The sequence below is a fragment of the Chamaea fasciata genome, unplaced genomic scaffold (assembly GCF_029207755.1).
Source record: "Chamaea fasciata isolate MVZ Bird 193981 ecotype frontalis unplaced genomic scaffold, bChaFas1.0.hap1 SCAF_8, whole genome shotgun sequence".
Classification (NCBI taxonomy): Eukaryota; Metazoa; Chordata; class Aves; order Passeriformes; family Sylviidae; genus Chamaea; species Chamaea fasciata.
Window position 1 is genome coordinate 19,500,137 of NW_027094093.1, and position 15,288 is coordinate 19,515,424.

General features: G+C 38.6%; 1 protein-coding gene across 3 annotated transcripts in view; it reads right to left on the reverse strand.

The window, feature by feature from the left end:
- MYO3B (myosin IIIB) overlaps positions 1-15,288 on the reverse strand; it is a 194,985-nt gene that overhangs the window by 143,096 nt on the left and 36,601 nt on the right. For all 3 annotated transcript variants that reach the window (XM_066189973.1, XM_066189971.1, XM_066189972.1), the window contains exon 10: positions 6,223-6,368. In XM_066189973.1, the coding sequence (XP_066046070.1) occupies positions 6,223-6,368 (146 nt within the window). The remainder of the gene's footprint in view (positions 1-6,222; positions 6,369-15,288) is intronic.

Genomic DNA, 15,288 nt, shown 5'->3' on the forward strand with positions numbered 1-15,288 from the left:
ACAGGAAACAGTCCAGCAAATGGTCACCAAGATTGATCAGGGGACTGGAGCACCTGTCACATGAGGAAAGGCTGAGACAGACGGGACGGTTTAGCACAGAAAAGAGGAAGCTCAAAATGGGTCTTATCAATATAGAAATAGGTATAGGTAGAGCATAAAGAAAACTGAGAGTGTAAAGAAAACTGAGCCAGGCTCTTTGCAGTGGTGCGCAGTGACAGCGAGTCACTGTGCACACACTGAAACACAGAAGGTTCAACCTGAACATCAGGAAACATTTTTTCACTGTAAGGGTGCCTGAGAACTGGTACAGGTTGCCCAGACAAGTTGTGGAGTCTCCATTCTCTGCAGATAATCAAAGCTGTATGGACACTGTCTGGGCAATCTGCTACAGATAACTCAGACATGGACAACAAAATGACCTCCAGTCATCTCTTCCAACCTCAACTATTCTGTGACTCTATGGAAGAAAATACAGCCAAGCACACGCACTTTCTGACATTTTCAAAAACACATCAATGCTTCACTTGCTGTGAAACCCGTGATCCTGAACTCTTTGGAAAAAATCAAACACAGAATGGAGATTTAAAGCATTGTAACAGAAATAAAAGACAAAGTGCTTCTGGGAAATTCCACTAGCTAGCCAATGACACATTTGGGGGTTTAAATAATTTTGAAATCTAGTCATATTTCGCTGGTTCAAGATTGTAGACAAGTCTGTAACCTCCTGAAGAATTAGCTGTGGTCATTCCAATGCCTAGTAACAGATCCATCTCTTTTTTCACCTAGAGACAGACTATTCTTAAATTGCTTTGTTATTCATACACCAACTAAGGAGAATCCCAAGGACATTTAGTTCTCCTCACTAAATGTGTCACTTTACATTTTTAGTATTTGGAATCTTCTATAAAAATACAATTGCAAATAATGGAGATCCAATGCATCAGACAATAAAATATTGCATAACAGTCAGCCTATTCCTCAGACAGTTAAACATAGCTTTTACAGACACCATGATGCCCTACCTATAATCATAGGCAGAATCTGGTCTTCTGAAGAAGTTCAGTCACATTGTTGTAACTGGACTTCACATACATATTCAGAAATAAACAACATTATTCTCTGAAACTTTTATTCCTAATGGCAAATTTTTTACCAAAAGCCTGTTTTCAGCATATTCCTTTAATTACCTTAAACACTTCATATGAAGTAATTACAATTGTATTAATTCTTTTGGATTTTGTTTCACAAAAGCAATCAACTCTCAGCTTTATTGTCCTACAACACATACTTACGCTTTACCATTCCAAGCAACAGCAGTCAAAGTGTACGCTACACGATATATTGAGATCATGTCAATAGCAAAGCAGAGGGCAAAATTACAGGAAAGCTGGAATATGAGAGGCTGAAATATGAAAGGTTATGTTAGAAAATGTTAGTATTTAAAATGTCCTGTAATGGACCATACCTGTTCAGATGGATGAAATACCTGCAGTACACCAGATGCCTCACATGTGTACAACAAAGCAAGGTGAAGGTGCAAGGGGCTGTCCCACAGTCACTCTACTACTGAAGTCACATTCTATCTATTCTCTCTCTTGACATGATCATATCTTAAAAATGACAGTAACTGAGTACTCTTGAAGAACTTTTTTAAGAGTTTATTTTCCAACATAAATGGTGAGTGTATGGTGGCACAGAAAGCGCTGGTGGCACAGAAAGTACTGGTGGCACAGAAAGTACTGCCTATGTACAAACTACCATGAAGCTGAAGTTGCAATGGGGTAGGAGGTGGTTTGATCCTGCTGGATGCAGGTCAGCTGCTGAAGCAGTCAAGCATCAGTAAATTCAAACTAATAAGTACTCCCAAGCGCTGTAAGTCTCAACACTGTACAACACAGGTGAAGAACTGCACCATTCAATGACTACTCACAAGCTCAATTCCACCACTCCTGGCTATTTAACATGAAGCATAACAATTTTAAATGAAATTTCACTAAATTCTCAGATTTTGTAAGTTAGAAAATCAAATAGCCATTTCTTATCACCAATCAATTTTAAAACAGGTGCCTTCCACTGCTCTCAGAAGAACACTTGAGTGATAGACATGAGTGGAGAATTTGGTTTAATTTCTGTTAGTGTCAGCTTTCGGTGTAACCTAGAGAAACTCCTCTTTACCATGTCCCTGTAAAAAAGACTACAAAAGACTATAAAAGAGACAAATCCTGAAAAGCAGGATCTTTACAACATGATCTGAAATCCTCACTTTGCACTGGTACATACACCCCATCCACCCTTTCCAGACTGCAATATACCATCTTTATCTCCCCTTTGCCCCACGATTTTTTATAGTCGCTACTTTTCAAATTTTCAAATAATTGCCAGTGATTTGTCAGGATACCTCAGGAGATAGTACTGATATGATGTAACACTTCTCACAAGATAACACAGTTTGAAGAATTTATGGACCTATTTTACTTTAAAAAGCTGAGGTATAATGGTATTTGAGAATCTTTCATTTTGTAATATTTTTGCCAAAACTGACACACCTAAGTAAGTGACAGCAGATGGAAGAGGTTAAAAGTATCAACTCCCAAATTACCAACTTCCCTAGGCCACCTTCCTTTCATAATTTAGATCCTTCTGTTGGAGATTTGAAAATATATTCTAGGCAGATGACATGTTAACAGAATAATTTCATGGTTCAGTGTCTTCTCAGTATGATTTATTTCTTATCTCTAGGCACTGGAGGTCCCTTTTCAGGAGATTTATTAGTTAGATCCAAGAATCCATTTTGATGAGAGAGAATATGTGCATTATTGCAAAACAGAACATTAACATTTGCTCTAAGCTAATGCCCCCTTCTCATTAGCAGTTTTAAGAAAAGCCCCATTCGTGTGCTATCACAACTGTTCCCAAAATACTGCAAACAGTATCGTACAACAAAATGTTCATGAATTAAGTTTTTTAAATTTGCATTAGTCCAGGAACTTGTATCCCCTTCTCTTCTAAATCTATTATATACATAGAAATAAGGTCCCGAGTCTAATGAAACATCTCACTTAAAAACTAACTAGCATTTTCTTTTTCACTCCACTTCTGCTATCAGTTATTTGCTACAGACACTACATTTTTTGTAAGATAAAAAAAGTGTTTGACCACAGGAAGATCTGGCTCACAGCTCAGGCCACATTATCAAAAGTATGGAGTTAATACCTAGACACCTTAAAAAGAACAATGTGTTTTCAAAAACACTTAGCATCCAGCATCTCCTGTTGTGATACACTAGTCAGGCTTTGAGGGAAGTGCAGCATAGTAGGATCATCCTTTTTTCTCATGCGCAAGTTGAAGTCCTCAGTGATTTCTGAGGGTTCACCTGTCCCCTAGAAATAAGCTACTTTGTTGAGATAAATTCAGCCTCCAATCACATTTATGTTGCTTGACCCAATGATAGAAAATCTGAATTTAAATGGGTATAAGAAGCCTCCTCTTCCCACAACACCATATAACACATCTTGGGACCCTGTGGTGTATCCACAGATGCACTCTTTTGCTGACCTCTGAGCTATTCAGTCTGGAGATTAGTCCATCCCTGGTCCAAGTTACATAACGCAGATGTGAATCTGGAGGCAGTAAGCTTAACAGAAGTCCTTGACTTGAATTCTACACAAGAAGACATCTCCAAAGATCTTGGGGGTATATAACTGCTCTGACTGCCAGTACAAAGTTATTCATCTAATGATTGATTCAAATCCTGTAAAGTTGATGTAAAGACTCATTGATTTAAATTATACTCATTTAAGACTAAGGTCTAGCTCTACTGCTCACTATGTTGAAACTCTATGCAAGGCTAAAAGCACAATTGGCTCTCACTAGAAAAAAAGCCAGTGACTAAACTGACATAGAAACTTAACTATTTGAGAATTGGAAGAAGTCTACAGAAACACATACAGAGATTTCTGTATCTAGTATTGGCAGTTTTGCCATTACTAACATTTTAAACTATTCACGAGAACAGATTATTGAAGAGCACTTGATAACAGAACTTGAAAACTTGCAAAGTTTTCTGCTAATATTAAGAAACTAGCACCACAGGAAACAGACCAGTCTAGGACACAGGAGGCAGTATAAATAGAAAGATAGGGATCAACGGGAGTCAAGAATGTAAGCAAACAAGGAACTGATTCTCGGTACCTCTCTGACTGAGTGCTGTCTAAGTGTCTTAGTGTAAATAGAAATGTCACCTCTTCTCCAAACTACAGTCAAATCAGCCCAATCAACAAAAAATTATCCTGGCAGAACACATACAGAAATCACATAGAAAAATCAATGAATCAATAGCCCATTATGTTTACTGCATGTTATTACCCATTACATTTATTGTTTGTTATTTGCAGAAGCTTTTTGCACTTCCAGATAAAATGGAGCTTGACTGTAGAGAACCACAGTCACACCATAACTGTGCTCAGAGGATTTTGGATTGAACAGTCTCAGAAGCTGAGCTCCCAATGCTTCTATATGTCACTGCTGCATACTCAACATCCAGTGCTTGGAAGAACCACTTTAAGTCTGAGAAGAGCCTCAACGCTCATGTTGAAAAGGCTGTTAAAAATGTGTGCATTTCAGCCTAGTTATCAAGAACTACTCTGAGAATACTTCTGACCTGTCAAGCTACTCTGAGAGGGGAAATCACCTTTTTGTTGTATTTGCTATCCCTCTGAATTGATTTCAAACAAGTACCAGGAGAAAAGCTCTATTTCCTATGCCCCAGGTGCTTATGCCATCCAGCACTCATGCCAGTACACTTCGTCTAATAAGAATGCATAGTTAGAAGCAGCAGGGCTATAGCTCATATAAGGCACAGCACAGGAAAACATCTCAACTTAAAAACTGATACTATTCTATTTGGTAAATGTACACATTATTTGATTAATCAGACAGGTAATCCACCTTTATTTTGCTAAGTCATACAGAGATGCAACAGCACATAGAGAAAGAGGTAATCTGTAGACAGAAATCAAAGACTCTACATGCTCTACTTTATATATCTTTCTATTGCTTGCTCTTACTTTTGGTATCACTTCTGTCCTTTTAAACTGTTTGAGCACTGATAAAATCTTTAGCTATTCTTTTAGCAATTTGAAGCCTCCCTTGCCTTAACTGCCTGGACCCATTTTACACTCATGAAAAGCCAACAAGATCAACTCCTGCTTCAGTATGAGTAATTTTGGAAAGAGTGGTGGTAGTTCATGTCTGAGCTGGGGAGAAGGAGAGAACTGAATGAGCCAGAACCCAGCACAACTGCATCTGCATATAAATAGACTTAATCAGAAATGCAAATTGCAATCAGATGAAATTTTAAAAGCCTATGATAACTGTGTAGATAACAAAAGGTCAAACACTTGTATTGCTGAAGGTTTTAAACTGTTAAGTCAGTGGTGATTCTTCATGAGCTAAAATGTGGAAAAGACTAGAACATGCCAGTCTAATCAATGATGGACAAATTCTATATTTCTTCTATTATTACAACTGTTCTGCTAAACTCTATTTTACACTGTCAGTCTCAAGTTATTCAGGAAGACTCAGTGAAATGAAAACAAATGAAATCAAATTTAGACAGTATGAAATAATACAGCTAATTTACATGAATACATTTAGAAAGAAATGTATATCCCTTTTTCACATCCAATCTAATTCATATTGGAATTTCCATGAATGACAATCCAAATCTTCACATTTTAACATCCTCAGGTAAATGAAAAAATAAATTATGACTACAGCTTGCTGAAACTGCCAGACTGCTTCAGAGCACTGTCAAAATTGTATGTTTTTCTTTTACAGTAAAACAAACCTAAGACTCTAGAGGAATAATATTTGAAAACATTATTGAACAGTTACAAACGTTGGCTTCTCTATTTGAAATAAATGCTTTCATCAGCAGTAGCTAAGAGGAAGGAAGGTACCTGGATATGATACGATTTTATATTCTAAGCTAAGAACAAATAAGTAAGTCTTTATAATTAAAATAAATAAAAATTATTGTAGACGCCAGACTGAAAAAAAAACTTTTAAAAAAGATTTTAAAAGATTTAAAACAGCTTTTTATTGTCTTTTTGTAGAAGAGATTCTAAGGATTTGAAGCACAAACATTTGCCAAATATTTCCCCTTTGACTAGACTGCCTTTGAACAAACTAGTGAGTGAAGAGAGCCATCTAGTGCCATACCTTGGAATTTTAAAAAGGGTTTTCACCGGATGCATGTCAAATAAAGGAGGGTCTCCATCCCCCAGTTCAATAGCTGTTATTCCCAAGGACCATACGTCACACCGAGCATCATATGAGTAGTCATACTGTTGTTCACAAGCAATGACCTATCAGAAGAGAAGCAGAGACACCAACGCTTTAATCTAATTTACAATTCATGTCATCCAATCTAACATGAAAGTACTTTTTTGAGTCACGTCTAAAATGCTCTGCCGCTATCAAATCCATATCGTTTTTGCTTGTATAAACCAGACAGAAGAAACACCACAAAAAGGTAACGGTAACTTAGAACTTCTCTTAGGTTTGTTTTCTTTAAAAACAATCTTTCTTTAAAAAAAAAAATACATTAAGCTCCATGGGACACTTCAGATATCTATACAAAGAACATCAACACTAAATCCTTTTATTGAAAGAATGTCTTACAGAAACCTATTATAATAGCAGAGAACCCTACTGATGTTATTCTTATTAACTTCTATGACTATTCATGAGGATAGACCATTTTGCACAGCTGGTTTTTAGATAAGGATATTCCATCAGCAATTTCTACCCTTTCATCGGTTGTCTGGTTTTTTGGTATTTACTGTATTTGAGTAGTTTAAAAAAAATCTTAGGTAACATACCATGTACCTTGTCTAAGAAAAATGGAAGCGAGCAGGAATCTCTCCTTGGACACCAGAACCGTTTTACATCACAAACTTAATGCACGCTTCCAGTCAACTCACTGATCACATTCTAATACACTAACTATTCATGCCAGCTGAATCTAAACTTGAGATTCAAACCAAAGTTTAAATTTAGCCCTTATCTTTACAAAGGGATGAGACAAAAATTTCAGCTTCACTGTATTTTATTATGATTTGGAATTATGTCTCAAGTTTGTCTTCTCAAATCTCATCAATTAAACAATTACTTTGCAGGGATCCAAGAAATTTTCATATTGCTAGTTTAAATTTCCATGGTTTTTCCCATCATTTTAAAAGTATCTTTAACAATTAGGACTTCAGATAAAAAGAACATGTCCTAGGGTAGCTGTCCCTATGTTCTAGAAGAGATTTTATATTTTTTTAACTTCTGCATTACCTCTGAATTCCTGTGTTAGGGCTCCTGTTTGGAACAACACTTTGCACAGATTGCAACATGCAAGTCAGCAATGCGAGTAGCTGCTGGCAGAGGCCTGTTATAAAAAACCCCTCTCCTGGAGAAGTTGCTGATTCCATCTTAACCTCTTAGTTACTTTCTCCATAAACTGCATCTGACAAAGGCATTCTGGACTCTGGCAGTGATTCTAGCCAACAGGCCCATAGAAATTGTCCGTCTCTTATTTGGGACTCATGACCCCACTGTAGTGCACTCATTGTTTATTTTATCAGAAATCAGGGGTGCCGAACACCGTTAAAATCATACTGAAATGTTTGGGGGGGAGGTTTGCATTAACGTTGCACATCAGTTAATTCTTTTTCTTTTCCTAGAGCAAATCAGGCAAGAAAAATGAAGATACTTCCAGATTTTTCATTCATGTTTTGACAAGTGTTGAGATCACTCTTTCTCCTCAATTTTTCCAGTGAGTATGCCAGAGAAAGGGGAAAAACGAAAGTAAGCACTGCAAAAGAGGATTCCGAGATTTTTTCCTTCAGCTTGAAGAGGCAGAGCTTTGTTAGTTACTCTGGTGTTTTCCAAAGTTGTCACATAAAGATAATTTCTCCATCCCCCTTCTCTTCAACAGAATGTCTTAAATAAAAGCTCTGGAATAATTTTTAGTTCTTCAAAATGTTCACTACAGCCTTGATCTCACCACAGAGATCACTATATCTCATGAAATATGGACAGTAGACAGCTTCTACACAGCTCAAGCAGAGTGCTTTAAAACACACCTCTGTTTCAGAGGCCTTTATGATAACTTCATTTTCGTATGTAATTTGTGAGAGAAAAAATCAAATGCAAAAACCTAGGAAGTCAGTGTAGAGATCCATCAGAGATAATATATTCTGAAGAGGCTATCATTGAAATTTTGCTCAGCTACTGAAGAGGAAGCTTATAATTCTTGTTTATTTTGGGGGTTTTCTATAGAATTCCCCAATCATCTGTATATTCAATAACACTTCCTCAAAAAAATCATCCAAGTTGGCTTCCAAGACCATGACTTGGCTAACTATGTACTGTGGTCTCCTTTCTTTTTTAACACATGAAAAATATTTATCTGCTTAGTATAAAACCTGTTAGAGCCCATTTCCTGGAGATTACCTTGGAAGTTGCCTGGGTCTCATCAGTGTGCTGAGTCCTTAGCAAATACTGGTCTATTTGTACTCAAACTTTATGATGTAGAGGAGAACATTTTTGTTTTCAAAAGAAGGAAAAGAAGGAGCTGCTCAAGGTCACACTGGACTTCATCAGCAATGCCACACACTTAGCCTGTCTACCATATTCAAAGATACCATGATTTTTCCCTACAAGCACATCACAATTGCTTCTAACTACAGGACAATGACAAACTGCTGTGCATCTTGGTTTTACAAAGTTTAACAAACTACAGTAGGAAGTCTTAGAGCTTTTTTCACCTTTCCAGTGTATTACCTACCAAAGAGAAAGGAATGTATAACATATCTTTGTGTCTTCTGCTCCACACCTAACAGAAACACCCCCAGTACGTGGCAGTATAATGATCCCATGGCAAAACACTGCCATTCTAACCAAGGGGAATTAGACACCATTAGATTCTCCTCCATTCTGTTATAGAGGCTATGGTGATTATTTTAGAAAAAAATATTCCTCTCAATATATTTTCTTTTTTTGAAAGAAATTCAGCCAGTGGGCCATACAAACCAGTATGTTTTAAACCATTAGCTTGACAATAGTGAGAATAGCCTCACAATTGGATACAATAGAAAAGATACAAAATGAACTTCACCCAGTATGTAAAATGTACATGCATTTAACAATCACTTTGGTTTGAAACAAATATTCAGTTTCTGTGGAACTTACTATTAGAATCTTACCAACGTATGTACCCCTTGGAGAAATGCAGATGCACTTCTAATTTCAATTTTTAAAGCAAGAAGCAAATTTGTAGTTTTTTCCTTGATGAAAGGTGTGCATCAGCAGTTTGCTTTATGTGTTGATTAGCAGAGAACACTCTCTTGCAATGTGAAGAAGAGAGTGTTCTCTAAGTCACAGTTTACAGGCCAGACTTGTCCTTGGGTATGTCCCAGTCCTGTTTTGCCTTGTAAACTATTGCTACTCCCTGCAGGGCAAAAATCTCTAAAAGCCAAATACAAAAGGGGAATAGGCTATTGACTTATCTTTCTTTATATTCACATCTCTATCAGGAACTCAGAGACACATTTTTGTTGAAACATCTCTACTTTACACTGGAGTTTTGGAGCTGAGAGTACCACTCAGCACTGCTGAAGCCTGCTCTGCCTAGTGGGGCATGAAGACAGAGTCCAGAAGACATGATCTGAAACTGAAGAACATGCTACTCCCTTTCTCCTCCTTGTGCAGACATCACATTTGTACCAATTTTAAATCCAGCAAAATCCTCCCCTGCTTGTGAAAGTGAAACAGAAGACATAATTTGTTTTGCTGCAAACATTATGTTCATGGCAAAGCTTCAGGGGGTGATGTAGCTAATCTTGAGATTTGCTAGTAAACATCATGGGAATAAACATCAAGTCTTTCACTTCAGTATGAGCTGCTGCATGCACACAGTGGCCTGGGTTGCTAAGGAGACAGAGACAGGCTGTCATCTTTTCGTTCAGTTGTAATTTCGTCACGATTTCATGCCCAGTCATACTGCTGTAGGTTGAAAAGCATTCAAACACCAGACAGAGAAACAGAAAATGTGATGGTGGTTGTCAACACTAATTGTGCTGAGGGTCACACTGGTACAGAATGAGGGGATAGGGAATTCACAGGTCTGGAAAAATGGTACATAAACAATCAGTCACACGAAGTGGAGGGAATTTAGAGAGAAGTCAGTGCCTGGACATTCTGTGTGATTTGTAACTTGTACAGAAACACAAAAATTCATAGAGATAATCAAGATGACTTATACCCAGACATGAAAACTTTATATTCAAAGATATAATTCTGCTTGTTCTGAAATCAATACAAATATTTCTCTGAACTTCAGCAAGTGCAGCAGCAGATCCAAGGTGGATTCAAAAGAAGGAAAACAGTAAATACAGAGAACTACCTATTATTTGGACAGTGGTCATACTGACTTGCACAGAGAGAGGAAGCTATACACGTGTTTAGGTGAAACAAAATACATCAAACCCTTTTAAGTTTACCCAGAATTATCAGAAGTGAACTTACTTTCACTTTGCCTCAGTATGTACAGTGCACAAAGCAGAGCTGCAAGCACAGGCCAGTAACAGCAGTGCAGATGTGCTACCTGGAGACGACGGCTGCACAGTGAGCGCTGCTGCCCCACACGCAGCAAGGAGCCTGAGTTAGCAAGGCTGCTGCTGCTGGAGGGAGCTGGTGCTGGGCTCAGCTGACACAGCCAGCTAAGCAGCTTATGGGGTGTGTGAGTACTTCTGAGCAGCACTGTGCACGGAAAATGAACGTGGCACTAAGTTGTTACCATTGCTGCAAGGAAAACAAGATTGCCAGCCATGCCAGTCAAGTGAAATAAACCAAATGAACTTCTGGGCTCCATCTGACACTATACAACCCAACTTCATTTGTCTACACTGGAAATATAATATTAAATACTCTTCTAATTCCTATGTACCAAAACCAAAAAAGCCTTTCCTGATAGCACATAGCAGCACTGGGGATACTGAACGAGACAAACCAAAGTGATACTCGTCTATCTCCCAATCACTTCCTTTCCCTCTTTTCCTTCCACTCTTCCAGCATATATTTTTTAAAAAACCCAGTTTTGTGACTGAAATTAGTTCCATATTCCTGCATTTTCTTATTTGGATTTCAGTTGCTTATTTTTTACCATTATACAAATGGCATTTCAGAAAATTATTACATTGTTATAAATGTTCCCAAAATAAGTCCTATAAGTAACTATCACAATTAATATTGGCTCATTATAAATTAATTATATGCCAAGCAGTCAAATTTTACCAGCTGTGAGTAATCAATTTTTATTTTTATTTTTAATGCACCCAAGGGAAATATTCCTGAGACCATTAGACTGCTCTGGCAAGAGGCTACATTTGTAGAGAAACATAACACCTTTTACTGGACCAAATGATACAATAAGGAAAAACAGACAGGCTTTCAAGCACACAAATCTTGCTTTTACACCATGAGACCATCACAAACTCAATACTGCTCATAATAATATAATTCACACATTTTGCTTCTGATCCACATATTTACCCCTGACTAGTAAGTACACATACCACACACCTCACACAGATTTTGAAATGGTCTTTCACAAAGAAAGCAAAAACTAAGAGCCAACTCCACCCTCCTATACATTTACATGTATTTCATGTAGGCAACTCAGTGCAGAGCCACGTGGTATTGAACTGATTTTCTCTGATGTTTTGGGCTTGTTGTTTTGATTTGTCTTTTAAATCTTTAAACACCCTACATGAAAGCTTTACAACCAACCCCTCCATAGCTGTTAAAACAAAATAGAAGCAACTCCTCCACATCCCTTCACAAGACTAAGGCTATGTCACCAATGTTACTGGCAATGTTCCCTGAGGTTTCCTCCAGCCGCCATGCGCTTCTCACCTGCCATGCTAGCCCAGGTGAATGTCAGCTCTCCTGGAGGCAAAGGAAAAGGGGATACATTTTGCTAGACTCAGTTTTTGAGGGAGAGCTTGTTGGTGCTGTCCCACTGTGCTCTCTGCCCCTCTTGTATGTAATGTCCTTTAAGGTTTGAAACCTCTACATTCCAATTCAGCCTTCTAAATCCACTTCTTTCATGATGGATTTTTAAGCAAATTCAATATAACTCCTTACTACAGCAGTTTGTTAAAGCTTCAGTTTGAGTCACAGAAAAAGAAGAAAGCAGGGGGAAAATCAGGACAGAAAAGGCAATTTCCTTAATTTCTTTAGAGAAACAAAAATCCATATAGAGAAAAAGAAATCTTTTTAAAAATCATGTCAGCTCTCAGAAGGTGGTATCTCAGAGTCCCAGGCATTTCAATCATGTGCAGCCATTTAGAGGCTTAATTCTACCCCACATTCTGCCACTGACCTGCTGTAAATTCTTAAGTAAATCACTTCACTTCTATGTCCCTCAGTTCACCCATGCACTCTTGCCCTATCTATTTAGAGCAATTGTTCCCACTCTCCCCCCATACCTTCCCACACTGACACTTCTGTAGTTGCTCTCTGCCATGCCTATGCCCAGTTCCACATGAACCACAGCGCTGCACTCAAACCCAGTGCGGCACTTCGAGAGGACAGCAAATACTTCCTAAAAATAATTGCCAGTACACTACAGTGTCCCGGCACCTTAACCTCCTGAAAAACAGGATGTAATTTCATAATGTATGTCAAGAGGGAAATTCCTTTTCACCCTAGGCTTAATATAGTATCACCTATGTGACAAATTATTTAATGCTACTTACCTTCAACTTTAACATTTATTTACTGCATTTATTACTTTTACCCCTTAAATGTGTGGAATTTTCAAATATTTTACTGTTGATTAATTGTGATGCCAGATACTGAGAGTAGGTTTAGATTAGATATCATGTAAAAATTCTTTACTGTGAGGGTGGTGAGGCACTGGAACAGGTTGCTCAAAGAAGCTGTGGATGCCCCATCCCTGGAAGTGTCTAAGGTCAGGTTGGATGAGGCTCTGAGCAACCTGGTCGAGTGGAAGGTGTCCCTTCCTAGGGCAGGGGACTTGGAAATACATGATCTTTAAGGTCCCTTCCAACTCAAGCCTATGATTCTATGATACAACAAGCCCAGGTAAGTAACGAGGTAATATTTTCTCTGCTGTTTTCCCAATTCAGTATTTAGCTACACATTAAATGTATTTACAATTAAATTAATTTTACCCCAAATTCTAAGACCTGAATGCAGCCCTTCATGTAATAAATATTGATTTCAGCAGAAAAGTTACTGTGAGGTTTTTGCAAAATTGTGTTTTTCTCTTTGTGTATTTTAAACTACATTAATGTAAGTTACTTATTTGGGTGCTTTTTCACCAGGTAGTTTTGTTAATTTTTCATTAGATTATGCAGACACATAACTTCGTACTGAAACAATGCAAATATTATTCATTGTTTCAGGATTAGACTTATTTCACACAGACATAATCAGATTTCAAGTTTAAAAAGAACACAAAGGAACACTGGGAAAAGAAAGACAATTTAAGCCAGTTACCTACTGTTCTAACACTTTGGAAATTTATTCTGATTCTCCGATGTACTGGATTTTATCCCAGGAGAATGCTTTGATTCAGCAGGAGAAAGGGAAACTGTGTCTGGGGCAATCTTACTGATCATTACTTCCTCCTGCCAGCACAGTAATAAATATTCAAACCACAGAGTTGAGACAGCTTTAAATAATACTGTGACATCTGAAATATCTCTGAAAATAGGTAAACAGACCCAAGATTTTACCTCTGGCTAACTCATTATTAGAGAATTTTTGTATCTTTACCACAATATCACAGCCTTTCCTACTCATGCGTCATATGTCATATTTCAACACCTAATCCTTCAAAGGATCGACTATGTTTTAATCATGTTCCTTTTAAAATAAAAGTATACATTCACCAGTGTCATCAGTAAAATGTAACAGCACATTCTCTGCAGTTTAACATTATCTTCTGCATTTCCCCAGTTCTTTCTGACTTCAAGTATCTTTTTGTATTTCCATTCTTAAAACTAAATTTGGGCCAAACATGTACATATAGCTGCACACGGAGCACATCATCTTGAATGTGATCACACGGCATTCATAGGACAACCAAGGGATCAGACCCAGCCAGCAGGAAGGGCAGTCCTGCCTGATGAACCCTAGGGGATGAGAGAAAGGCTGTGGATGTTGTTTACCTGGACTTGATGGTCCTTAGACACCACCTCCTACAGCATACTCCTGGAAAAGCTGGCAGCACATGGCTTAGACAGGTGCACTCTTCACTGGGTTAAGAACTGCCTGGATGGCCAGGCCCAGAGAGTGGTGGTGAATGGTGCTGCATCCAGTGGGTGTCCTGCCACTAGAGGTTTCCCCCAGGGATCTGTGTTGGGCCTAGTCCTGTTTAGTATCTTTACTGGTGATCTGAATGAGGGGATTGAGCATGCAGCACTACAGGATGGGAACAGAGTGATTGGAAAGTGGCCCAGTGGGAAAGGACCTGGGGGTGCTGGTTGACGGCAGCTGAACATGAGCCAGCGTGTGCCCAGGTGGCCAGAAGGCCAGAGACATCCTGGCCTGGATCAGAAACAGTGTGACCAGCAGGGCCAGGACAATGACTGTCCCCCTGCACTCAGCACTGGTGAGGTCACAGCTCAAGGGCTGTGTCCAGTTCTGGGCCCCTCAGTTCAGAACGGACATTGAGGTGCTGGAGTGTGTCCAGAGAAGGGCAATGAAGCTGGTGAAGGGTGTGGAGCACAAGTCCAATGAGGAGCAGCTGAGGGAGCTGGGGGTGTTTAACCTGGAGGAGGCTCAAGGGGAGCTCATCACTTTACAACTCACTGGAAGGAGGGTGTAGCCAAGTGGGGGTCAGTCCCTTTTTGAAGGCAATCTGAACCAGGACAAGTGCACATGGTCTTAAGCTGTGTCAGGGATGGTTTAGGTTGGACATTAAGAATTTCTTTCTTCACAGCAAGGGTGATTAAACATTGGCATGGATTGCCCAGGGAGGTGGTAGAGACACAACCCCTAGAGGTGCTTAAGGAAAGACTGGATGTGGCACTCAGTGCCATGGTCTAGTTGACATAATAGTTGGTCATAGATTGGACTCAATGATCTCAGAGGTCTTTTCAACGTACTTGACTCTGTGATTCTGTTATTTTGTGATATTCTAACTAAGCTTGTTTCAAGAGTCAATTTTTCAGCTGGATCATGATAATCTAATCATATGTGTGG